Below are 13,489 nucleotides of genomic sequence, written 5' to 3'. Positions count from 1 at the left end.
AAGTGCTATGATAAATTAATAACATCAACAATTTTTATTTTTAAGAATTTAAAGAGTTTACTATAAATAATTTATTAATTAGTGCTATATTAATCCATGGTTAGAGATATGAAATTATTATAACAACGTACGTAAAATAAAACATTTAATAGTTAACAGTTACACACTTTAACACTTCACAAAATAGTACTTCCACTAAACTAAAATAGTATAAGAAAATAATTCACTTAACTCTTTTGTTTAGTCATGAAAGTTTGTTTAACTACAAATTCTAGTAAGTGTAATGTATTATTCTAAAAGTATAATTTAATTCAAAATGCAAACCCCATCCTCAATAAATTAAAAATAATTTAGAAAATCCATTTTTTATATAAATGAAGAAAATTACAACGACAAAAATAGTTAGAATATATTTATAATAAAATCAATAAGTTAGCAGTAACTTATTTGACTAGCTTACAAGATGTATTTAACAAAATTGGTTGGTAAATAATGTCACAGGTATTTAGCTAATAAATTAACTATTAGCCTATAAACTTATAATTTATAAGTTATGAATTGATAAATTAACCTACAAGAAGTGTTTCAAGAAGTGTTTGTAAACTTGTTGTAGTTAGTAAATGTAGCATAACATAAAAGAATAAAACTACATCATTTATTCGTATTGCAGACTTTAACAGACTTTAACAGTTGTATCGGTTTATAATTTTCTCTGCATTTTGATCAATGTTCTTTCCACTTGATCCACACTAGTTAGCTGCAAATTTCAGTAGCAGCATTGAACATTATTAATAAAATTAGTGCCAAACATACATTAGCTTCCTAATTTATTTATGACTCAGTTTTTCTGAACACCCAACCAATCTTTCATTATTCATTCAATAATTTACAATCAGGAAGCAAAACGCAGAGAGCAGATTTTTCTTATTGTACCAAGTCTCAACCAATATAAGAGTCTCAACCAATATACCAACAAGATAAAGAGGGTTTGAACAACATACCGTGCAGCACCAACAACGATGGTGGCAGCCGGGCAATGACGGCAACCGAAGCGACGACGACAGAGTGGGATAACGACGGTGAACCAATTCTCGCAACAAATGGATGCACAATGTAGGAAAAACGGAAAAACTTCAAGTGTACAAGATGAAGAAGAAGTTCAGCCGAGAAAGAAAATGGAGGTTCAAAAGGTGGTGATGACCAGAGAGAAAATGCAATAGAGGGAGGAAATGCACAGTGGAAGCAGAAGAAAGAAGATGCACAGTAGGTTAAGTGGATACGCGTGAGGAAAAATTGTGAGTGAGGATATGCTTTGGTTATTCAACTAACCGATGCCTTAACTCCAAACATATGCTTCGGTTCCACCAACTACCCGACGCAATAGCACAGTCTTGAGTGGTTTGTAGTGGCGTTGTAGGTTGTGGCAGGCTTATAGGCATCGGGACTGCTACCAACCGATGCAATAGGACTTTTTCTAAAAAGTTGTCTGCCAAAAGTCTGATTTGCAGGACGCCATGCAGATGTATAGGCATCGTTCTAGAGCTAACCAATGCAATATTCTCCTTCCACCTCGGGTTTCTCTAAACCGAGGTATATACGTCTTTATGCTCGGTTTTTTCTTAACCAAAGCCTATATAGCGTGTCAGTAACCGCTTTTTCTACTGGTGTGTTAAGAAAAATGGATTTAATTTCTTAATGCCGAACTTAATTACTGTCTTAAGCTAATCTGAATTAGAGTTATAAAGACGTCTCAACTATCCACATGAAATAAGGAAATTAGTCACTTATTGTTAACATTCGAGTTAATATTAATTAGTAGAAAAGATCTTATAGGAATCTTTTTTGCTTTTAGATAATAGCTAGAAAACGAAGAACATAAATGAGAAAGAAAAGAAGTTATACAATTGAGAAGAAGAAGAAGAAGACATTAATTGTAATTAATGATTAATGATATAAATATAAAAGAGTTCAGACACCAGTCCGAATATCTCCAAGCTTGTTCTTGATCCACTTGAAGCCGTTTCTGACAGTTGCTTTAAGCTTTCCCTCGACAGTGAAAACGTTATAGGACTTGATTCTCTTCTTCCTCTTGAGCTCTGGATCATTTGCTGCACAGAATCCAGTTCCCTTCTGGTGTGGCCCGTTGAAGTTGTAGGAGTTTGATCCTTCTCCGAAGCCAAATTCAGAGTAGGAGCATGAGTATTTAGGGACTGACTTTTTCTCCATCATCTTAGTGGCTATGGTGTTTGAAAGAATGCATGACACAGGAAGGCTTTTAGAGGAAGAACTGCATCATGATCATGCACTGTAGTGGCAGCAATGTGTGATGTGTTCAACAGCTCCTATTCAGCCTTGTGGGGAGCATCAGGGTCCATGGTGGTCATGCTAGTCTTGTGGGACCCTGCATGTTTTCTCATTATAGTTTTAACAAATATACACTTACATTAATTTTACCCAAATTATTACAATAAAACAGTCATAAAAACCTAAACTTTTATACCTTTAAAAAAACATAAAATGTAAAAAAAGATACATATATTAAATAAATATAAAAAATTGTACGTCAAAATATCATTTCTGTAATTTTAGAAATGAAAAATAATAATATTTTGACAGATATAAATTGTTTACATTTGCTTGATGTTATTTTTAAGAAAAAAATACAAAAAATTTATTTTTTATATTATATAAAATTTTACCCTTTTCCATTTTTTAATTCTTTTTCTTCTAAAAATACAAAAATTTACTTCTTTTATTATATATTTTACTAAAAAAAGTGTATCAAATATAAATGTGTCACCCTGTTCCATTGTTTAAAATAAAAAAAAGTATCTTACATAATCTGGTTGTTGTTTGCCACTTGCATGTTTTATTAGATGCAAAATTAGACTATAGTTTTCACTTTTCAATATGAAAAGGAAAACATAGTCGTTTTCCACTTTATGTCAGACTTAGTGGCTCAGTGCTACGTGGGCCTTCTATTTTCATGCACACAACCAAACTTAATTTTTAAGAAGTAAATTGTAAATGTAATGTAAGTTAATCGAGTGAGATCTTCAATGCATCTTATAAATAATATATGGATTTAATAAACAATAGATTCTTTTAAGATAATTTTTTAAAATAATTTTATGTAATTAAATTTTAAACTTAATAAAATGAGTATATAAAGTGAGGAGTGTATTTATTTATACAGTGAAATGAATATGAGATGTTGAACATTAACATTAATGTGATTATTGATTTTGTTTGTTAAAAATTTTGAGAGTAAAAACTAAAATTGAAAAGAATTTATGGTAGAAAAGATTCTGAAACTAAGGGACAATGATGTGATTCTTGATAACCTTGATGGATGAGTTGAACAACCTAAGGATCATCACACTTTGCTTTTACTTATTCCTGTGCGCGTGTTAGTCAATAGTCACTAAAGTTTTCGAGTTCTTATTGCTATTCCCAAGGACTCCATTCTATTAAATTTGCAAACTTTTTCTTTTTCTTTTCTCAAAAGCTAACACTTTCAGTTTTTCACACTTGTGTTGTATATATTTAGATTGAATAATGAAAAATGAGATAAAGAAAAATAGAGATATAATTGATTCCGTTGTAATCCTAATTAATTGTATAAAAATTAAATGTTGATTTTTAACCTCATTTTCTATATATTCTTAAACTCTGAAGAAATCATTAACACACATGAAACATTTGTTAAAAATTTCATATTGATTAAAAATAAAATTAGTTATGTATAAATGGTGCAAATTTTTTCAAGTTATTTTGTGAAATTAAATTAAATTTAAAATTTATTTTTACTAATTTTGTGAGATTGTGTTAAATTTAATTTTTTTTAATACATTTTTAATACTTAATCAATTTTTTTTACAATATTATAATGTTAGTCTCAGATATTTTTCCAATTACTTAATTCATTAAACTCGGTATTATTAACAAATTTAGTCTTTAACATAATTGAACAATGTAATCTCTAATTTTCCCAATCATGATTAATTCAGTTGATGACAATTTGATTTGTCCTGAACACATGAAGTAATTGATGCATGATAAAGTTTGGGACTAATTAAAAGTTAGATCAAATGACTAATTGTTGTTAATAGTAAATAAAATGATCAATAGATGTGAATTATGATCCTTTCTTTCAGTTTTAGAAACTAAAATATTTTAATTTCAAGTTTTAAATAGTCATTTTACTTTTATAAGTGTTGATGCATCTTCCTTAGTTTATATATATTTAAAAATATTTTTTATTCTTTAAATCTTTTAGTTTATGTAAATGCCATTTTCGAAACCATTTAGTTTTTATAGCTACCATCTAAAATCAGGAAATAAATTAGATCTAATAACTAAATTAGAAACTAAATTAAAAAATTAAATACGTGATTAGTTTAAAGTAATTTTTTTTAAATCGTAATATAAAAAATTATCCATTTCAATAATGCATGAGGTAGGAGAAAAAAACATTTACTTCGAAAAGGGAAAAGAATGATTTCTCTGAAATAAAATAAAATACTTTTCATCTCTCTCTCTACTTTAATCAAAAAATTCACTAATTTGATAACTAATTACCAAAATTTATTACAACAATTGATTTCAAAAGATATATCATATCTTTCTAAAAAATTGAAAGAAGGAAGATCATGGTGAATGTGTAAATCACAATTAATTAGTAAAAGATGCATTCAATTAAAGATGGGGGAAATAATGGTAAAGCAACCATTAATTTCACATTACTTAGAAAATGAATTTATTAATTTTCCTTTCTATTTTTCAAAATGTTTTTTTAAAGAAAAAATCATAATGAATAAAATTTCAAAGCGAAAAATACATTAAAAGGATACCTATGAAAAGACTTGTCCTAAAGTGTGGATTTTTATTTTTATTTTTGATACAGAAAGTAAGAGCATGCAACTATATAATAACCTGGTTTTGCCTTTCATAAAAGCTGGTCGGTGCTCGAGAAAGGAGTTGAAATTGTTTTATCACACCAAAGCCAGACATCATAATGCTAGATATGACACACACAAAAGAATTTGACCTCTCTTGTTCATTGAATCTTCAATAAAAAATAAATGAATGGAACCGAAATAATTTAGATCAACACAAATTTATATATCGAGATGGTCAAAATAAGTGATATATGGATTCATGTAATCGAGAATGTAGGTAATAACCAAAACTATACTTCATAAAGTCCAAATATATCAGACGAAGTCAATAAACACTAGTGCAAAATAGGATAAGAACGTGGATAATACATCTCGATTCTCCAAAAACCGAAGAATATATAAAAGTGGTGGTATTTTTGTAATTTGAACTAACTTATATGTCTCGGTTTCCTGGGAACAGAAGTATAAATTGTCAATTATCTCAGTTAAATGATCAATCGAGGTGTACTGCTCTACAATTTTCCCCTTGAAACTCTCTACATTATGATTTGAAAGAAATTCTTCAGATAGTGGTTTCTAGGTATTTTCCAATAACAAAGAAGACGATAAAATCATGCCATGAATAATTAAAACATAACAAGCATAGAGCAAAGGAGAAAATCCCTAACAATTAATGAAAGAAACATATAGCAATTCAAAACATATTCAAATACATGAGAGTTTAGAGGTTACATCTTTCCCAACAACAAATAAAGTTTAGTTCTCTATTGTCATGGAGAAACTAGGTGTACAATGGAATGAAGGTGATAGAAAAACCCTAGAAACTGAAGAGGAGAGCTCCTGCATCCAATTCATCCTCTAGAGACTCAAAAAAGTGTAAATTTGTGTCTCTGTCGTGAAAAGTTACCAACCTTAGGTCGTGCAAGTCCTTAAATAGATCAAAATTGGATCATGAGACAACATCGCTGGCGCTAAGCGCCCGACGCCTAGGCGAGCTTGCGAGAGAAGTGACGCTCAGCGCCCTTGGAAGGGCGCCCAATCATGGAACGGTGCATGAAGTCTAGCGCTCACCACACCTGGAAGGGTGCCCAGGCATGGCTGCACGACATCCAACGCTGAGGACCTTAGAAAAGGGCAGCCAGACGTCCATATGAGCTTTTGGCAATGAGGGCCCCCAGAAAAGGGCGCCCAAGCCTCCTGCGACCTTTTATAGCCTTCTTGTCTGGCGGTTTTTATTTCCTTCTGAGTTCCAACTCCTTACTACTTTAACTCATCTTCCAAATCATTCCAATATCCTACAAAATCAAAGGAATTTAGTAATAAAATCATCAAGTCTAACCTCAGCTCTCTGTAATCACAAAATAAACACAAAACAAGGAATCAAGCAAGTTTTTAAGTAAAAAAAGGTTAATTTAATATCAAAATTGAATCGTAAATAATGGTAAATTCAATTGTTATCAGTAATAGTTTCATTGAATGACATTTTTGAAAATAATTTAAACCTATACGCCTTGGTTAGGCGCTCAATCGAAGTCGTTCGGTCAACTACTGCCTCGGTTCAACAAAAAAGTGAGGTCGTTCGGTCTCTTCAGTTTGTACATTACAGTGGCAACAGAGGAGTTTGGAGGGATGAGAGGACTAAATGTCTCGGTTAGGTGCTCAACCGAGGTTGTTCAGTCAACTATTGCCTTGGTTCTGCAAACAAGCAAAGTCATTCGGTCTATTCAGTCTGTACATTACAGTGGTAGCGAGGTCGTTTGGTATCTTTAGTCTGTACATTACAGTGGCAGTAGAGGGATTTGCAGGAATGACATGACTAAATGCCTCGGTTATGCGCTCAACCGAGACCGTTCGGTCAACTACTGCCTCGATTTTCAAACAAGTGAAGTTGTTCGGTCAACCGAGGCAGGATATACTGCCTCTTCAGTCTGTACATTACAGTGGCAACAGAGGGGTTTGTAGGGATGACAAGACTAAATGCCTCAATTAGGCGCTCAACCAAGGTCGTTCAGTCACTTATATCCTTGATTTTGTAAACAAGCAAGGTCGTTCGGTCCACCCAAAAAGGTCTCAGACTCAACGTCTTACTATCAGAAGGGTTATATGCCTCGGTCACTCAAACAATCGAGGCAGTATTGTCTTTAGGCATCAGTTCATTAATAACCGAGGCATATAAGATGTTTAAAATTTTAGTATTACCACCACATTTTGATACGCTTTGAGTTTTTTGAAATCGAAGTGTCATGTGCGAGTTGAAATACGCTTTTTTTTACTAGTGATTTCATCTAATAAAGCAACTCTATGGAAGAGTACATCGTGTTAACCGAACAGTCGAGATATTTTATTTTGAGATTGTTTGATGCTTTTCTCTAATTTGTGGATTAAGCATATAAAAGCGGGTCTAGATGATATTAGGCCATCATTGGATCGTAGTTGGGCCAATCTTAAATAAAGGCTCATTACAAAACCTATACATACTAAGGTAAGTTAAAGAGGAAAGGGTTAGATTGATTGGATTTGGATACTTAATTGTGACTACCATTCGTTAATCTAAATCTGACTTGAGCGTCATAGTGCCTTTAGCAGGTACCCACCGCTCGGATTTGGATTGTGCAAGGACGAAGAAGATTGACTTGAAGAAAAGGAGGAGATTAGGTGAAATTGTAGAAGTATGTTTTTTCGGTGCTACATACTTAAACAACACCTAATTGATTAAAATAGTGTATAAATTTTAATCGATTAAGTAAATAACATATATAATCAATTAAAATTTTCAGTTTTGTGTCTTTGCTATATATATGTATTTCAATTCTTCTACAGGCACGAAAACGTTCTAAGAGCTATCAAACTATGAAGCAAGAACATTGTCTTGAGTGGTATTGAAGCATTATTGGAGGCACCAACAATTGTTTGAGAAAATTCAAGGGTTAAAAGGTTCCAAGAGTGAAGGATGTGCATTTGTCTTTTTTGTAATACATGCACTTGTGGTGCATCAGATTTTGTCTTTTGTGTATTCTTTGTGTATTGGTTTAACCTTAGTTGTAGGCAAGACTCCTAAAGAGTATGTGTAGTCTCTTCTTTAGGTTTGTATTTTGCTGTGTTTGAGAAAGTGAGACTACATTGAGTGGATATTGTATTCTATAAATCTTACTTAGTGTTAGTGAATTTCTTTTCAATTAAGGTTGTTGGAAGAAGACTAGAAATAGACTCTTGAAGAGTCAAACCAGTATAAACCTTGTGTTGTGTTCTTTTTTTATTCTTACCTATTATATTGCTAAATCTTTGAAGTGTAAAGATCTTTTCAAAACAACCTGTAAATTTTTAAAAACTTTAACAAGTGTTTTTAAGCAAATTTACCCCTCCTGGGTGGTTGACATATATTGTCTTTCAATTTAACATTTACTATATCATAATTATACATAAGATTTGAATAAAAAATTTAAGGTTTAATCATTTTAGAGGTCCATATTTTTGTATAATCGTCTCAAATAAGTCATCATATTTTTTTTATTTCAATTAGGTCCTGGTTATTGTAAAATTGAGTTTATTGGAACCTTGTCGTTAATTGGATTGCACGGCGTTAAGATTTTTGTCTCGTGGCATGCTGACTGCACAATTGTTAAGCATGTGGCAGAGTTACGTGGAATTCATTATTTTAAAATTTTTAAAAACTATCCTCATCCACAAACGTGTCCTGGTTGCATTTCACTTGGTAAACTCCTTGTTCGTTAAAGAGAAACTTTTGTGCTCTTCCATTTATCGTCATTACGAAATTGGGATTTGATTGCAAGAAAGAGAAAGGCATAAAGAATTGGTGGAAGAACAAAAGTTTATTCTCTTGGGAACCCTAGATTTTGTTCCTGCTTCTTGTACTTTAGGGACTCAACAATTTTTGGGGTTTTTTGAAACAGGGATAGGAAAGTCTCGATCTTCGATCAATTTTCGTTGATGTAGGGAAAGGCTTGTTCCGAGGGAGAGAATAATAGGAAATAATGCACTGTAGTCTAAAATAATGCAATAATCTTCCATTATCTAGTTAGCAATTAAACTTACGAGCTTTCTTACACTGATGGTTAAATGTGACTCAGATTGTATAACATCCATCACAAGAACATGAATGCGTCTCATAAGAATATTCTAGTTTGATGAAAAAGAAATATAAAACAAAGAAGTTCAATGTTTCCAACAAGATCGAAGATGAAAGATATAAATAAGTATTTTATTTATGATTTAATAATTAAAGAGAGGTAATGAGAACAGTGAGAGATGAAGCTAAAAGGGGACAATTTTGCCAAGTTTGCACTTGGCAAGAAGCTAAAGGGTGTGATCGGGATTGATTTGCAACGCAGGCAACAGAGGGGAACTCTTGAAAGCGCAGAGGCACTTTAGGTCTACTAGGCTCACCGCCGAGCAACACTTTTTCGAAGGTTTCGATGGCAACAAAGGCGTCACCGCTGGGAAGCACTTCAACAAATTCGTCGACGGAACACTGCACACATTCAGGGCGTCAATGGCAGCCCCCATGTCATGAGCAACACCTCCATCACCATTACCACTGTTACCACCTACATTCAGGCACCCTTTTAATTAGGGATTCTCTCTAATTAGGTTAAATTAGGGATTTAAAGAAATCTCATACTTCATTTTATAACAGGCAATCAGGTATGCAAAGAAGAAGTTGAAGAAGAATCAAGAGCACGTGAAGGTGGCATTAACGACGCAAGCATGAGATCCATGGTGTCACGGTGGCTCTCCGTGTGTGTAGCAGATGATGGAGAAATTAAGTCACCACAAAGAATGGCTGCGCTTCCAACGTGGGTCAGTTTGTCGACATTATTCATGGCTTTGATCAGTGGCAAGGGTGGCGGCTGGCCGAAAACTTGTTGGCCTTAGCAGTGGCCATAGAGGATCTACCAAGGAAGGGGATGAGAAGTTGCCTTTCTCTTTTGATTGAGTAACAGGAACCCTAAAAGATTTGGGCTTGGATCTTTTTGCTTGTTTTGTTTCTATTTTCTTTAGTTTTATTTATTTATTTTATTCAGGTTTAATATTTTGTTTTTTCATTTGTAAATTACACGTAATACGAGCTTTTTGTGCCACGTGCTTAACAATTGTGCAGTCACCATGCCACGACACATCAAATTTAACGTCATCTAGTCCAATTAATGACAAATTTCCAATTGACTCAATTTTACATGAACATAGACCTAATTGAGATAAAAAAAAAGTGAGGACCTATTTGAGACAATTCTACAAAAAACACGAACCTCCGAAATGATTAAACCAAAATTTAAAGTTATAAAATCTTACTATTTAATGAGTTATATTTCGATTTTAACTACAATGCTTCAAAGTACCACACAATAAATCTGATTTTACAAAAATCTTCTCAACGACAAAAACACTATCTTTTATGATTTTTAAATTAAATATGAGTAGCTTTAAAATTAATTATAATATGTTCATTAATGTAATCACTAGTACAAAAATCACGTACAACATCAAATATTTTGGCTTTAAATAGCGAATCAGCGAATGACGTCATATCAGGACACATTAAATTAACATCGAATTTTTTCAATATACGATGTTAACTTAATGTCGATTTTTGTCAATATTCGACGTTAATCAATTTTTTTGTTCTTTTAATTAATTGTGATTCTTTTTTACAACTTTGTGGGACCTGAAAAACATAAAAACAACAAATTTCAGTTTTTAGTATTTTATAAAGCATGGAGAATGTGTAGTATCAAGAGCAAACAATAGTAACCAACAACAAACAAGTTCAATCAAACAATAATAAAAAACAAGTTCAACCAAACAACAACAAACAAGTTCAACCAAACAACAACAAACAAGTTCAACCAAAGAACAACAACAAACAAGTTCAACCAAACAACAACCACAAACAAATTCAACCAAACAACAACAACAAACAATTTAAACAGAGAAAAAAACAACAAAGAAGTTCAACAAATAAGTTCTTCAAAATTAAAACGAAAACTAACCTTTAAAATATGGGTTCGTCGGAATAAAGTTTCGTCACCCGTGAGAGAGAAAGCAGAATGCGCCTATGAAGGACAAGAGTACGAAAATAATCGGTTAAAACAAACAAAAATCATACATAAAGTAATTAATTAACATGCATTTGTATCAAATGAAAGAAAGATTACATGTGATGTTTGTCAAACTTCGTTCGAGAATAGTTTGAGAAGAGAAGAGGGTTTCGTGCGCTATGATAAAGTGAATGAATTTTCAATCTCCCGCTCAAATTTTTATTGAATTCACTAACCTTTTGACTTCGAATTTAAAAGTGTTTTGACGTTTTATAAACGACATTTAATAATTGCATTTATTTACAAAAATGTCACCGCTCATTTTTAACACTGACTATTTAGTGGTTGAACATTGAATGCATGACGTTATACACTGTTTTTGTACTAGTGAATGTTGATAAACAATGTTTATACAACAATAAAGATTTGAACCTAATTATTTAAATATATATTTTAAAAATTTATTTAATGAATTTACACAATACTTAAATTTATTTAGGTTATTAAGCATGATGAATTTATAAAACTCATGAAATCACAAAAACAGTTTTTAGATTTTTACTTTAGTAAATACTTAACATTGTTGAGTGTGCTAGATAAGGTTTTGAAGTTCTTTTTTTAATTTATTTAACTAACTTTGAATATCATTTCAGGTAAGTAATTTAATCTATAGCATTTTAGCAACCTCTTTTTCAAACTTACTTTCCTAATCACTTTTCTTATAATCGACTTTACATATTCAAAACTTGAATCACGTAATTAATTCTCCCAAAACTGACTTGCTTCATGTTTTTCCTCCCCTTTACCACGTAATAGAAACACAATATAGGGATTGACCAATAACTTAAGATACAGAATGAAAACAAAAAGCAATGAAGAAAATATTGATGTTATTTTTTGGGTTTGCATATCAATCTAGTGTAATGTTTAGTGTTAAACTCCCTGCATGCTAATGCATTGTTTTTAAGGAGCAATACATAAAGAAAAATAATAAGATTATAAATGAAAATGAAAATAAAGAAAAGATGTGATTATAATTGAAAAAATACATAAAGAAAATCAGAAAAAAAAGAAAAAGCTTCAGGCCACACGCCCAGTGGGACTCGAACCCACAATCGCCTGATTAGAAGTCAGGCGCCTTATCCATTAGGCCATAGGCGCGGATTTGGTGCTATGGGGTGACATTTGAAATTATTATTCTTTATTCTTTAGATATATTTTAGTTCCTTTGAACATTTTTATTTCGGTTTTATTTTGTTTTATAATTTGTTATCTTCAGTTTCAATAGTTTTTAATTACGATTTTTTTTTCATCCAATAATAATATGTGGTATATTATACATTTGTACCAGAAAACATAAAATAATTTAATTAAAATAAAAAGAGCTTATTATAGTGTATCAAGATTTTTAATAGATTATGTTATAAAGTTAGAATTTGATTTCATATCTCCTAGTTAGATTTTAGATAACCGGGTGTTTTAATAACAGGAGGGAGTGATCCAAGATGATATTTTGAGAGTTAACGAAAATAATGTTGAGTGACTAAATCGGGGAGTTTGGGTTAAGTGAGATATAAAAATAAAATAATTAAAATAAAATAGTAAAGAGGGAAGTTAGTTTTAGGAGAAAAGATTATAAGATATAAGAGAAAGGAATACGGGTGAGATAGGTAAGAAAAATAGAGGATTTATGGGGTATATATGTTGGGGGAGAAATATTAGGTTAAACACAGAAAAGAAAAGAAATAGAGAAAACCGAAAAAGAAAGTGTTTCTACTGAAAATGATGTCGAGGAAAACTCTTGATGACTCCACTGATGAATGCTTTGACTAATCGATCGGTTCTTCGTGTTCATGTTCCGTATTCTCCTTTATCAGTATCAAGTGGGGGACCTGCAGAAAACACTCCGACGCTCAAGTCAGGATTTATCTTTGCAAGTCTAGTGTCAAAATTAGAAATCAGCTTTTACCTTATTGATCCTTGATTATTTATAGGGTTTCAAGGAATATAACCCATTAATTTACCTTTTAATGACAATCAATGCACACCTTAACCGTTATATGATAATCGTTACCTACTTAATTGCATATTTAATGGCATTCAAAGGTTGTCTCTGGCAAAACAGCTCGAGACTTAACGTGGATAACACGACACACACCGATCGAATACTATTGACTCTTACTGCTCTAGTTCGACCGATTGATCGGTTGATCCTACTCTGTAGTAACACAAGTCTCGCAAGCCGTAGCAAAACATTTTTGCGTAGGGTTTTGAAATGTCTTCTGATCGGTTTGGGATTGGTTTTTTTGGGAACTTTCATCCGTGTTCTCAACTCTCAGCTGGTTGTGAAGAGGTGAAGTCGTAGAGTCACGACTGTCAAAATTTGGGCGGGAAAGGTAAAAATGAACTGTCACGTTGTTTAGACCGTTAGATCTCTTTTCATTGGACGCTCTAGATCCATTTAACGAATCGTTTCTTACCCCCTATAAATAGGCTTCCATTTGCCCTAAATTTTCACCCTTGCTCCTTGCC

At 32.2% G+C, this 13,489-nt stretch overlaps 1 protein-coding gene and 1 non-coding gene across 2 annotated transcripts; both read right to left on the bottom strand.

The window, feature by feature from the left end:
- Positions 1-1,800: 1,800 nt before the first annotated feature.
- LOC124844063 (uncharacterized) lies at positions 1,801-2,320 on the bottom strand. The gene has a single exon (XM_047320920.2). The coding sequence runs from the start codon at positions 2,227-2,229 to the stop codon at positions 1,969-1,971; it is 261 nt and encodes an 86-aa protein (XP_047176876.2). The 5' UTR covers positions 2,230-2,320; the 3' UTR covers positions 1,801-1,968.
- Positions 2,321-12,045: 9,725 nt separating this feature from the next.
- On the bottom strand, positions 12,046-12,118 carry TRNAR-UCU (transfer RNA arginine (anticodon UCU)). Its single transcript has one exon. It is a non-coding gene; the product is annotated as a tRNA-Arg (tRNA).
- Positions 12,119-13,489: the final 1,371 nt, after the last annotated feature.

The sequence above is a fragment of the Vigna umbellata genome, chromosome 4 (genome assembly GCF_029865625.1).
Source record: "Vigna umbellata cultivar VRB3 chromosome 4, Vumbellata_1.0, whole genome shotgun sequence".
Taxonomy (NCBI): domain Eukaryota; kingdom Viridiplantae; phylum Streptophyta; class Magnoliopsida; order Fabales; family Fabaceae; genus Vigna; species Vigna umbellata.
This window is presented reverse-complemented; position numbering and strand designations above follow the sequence as displayed.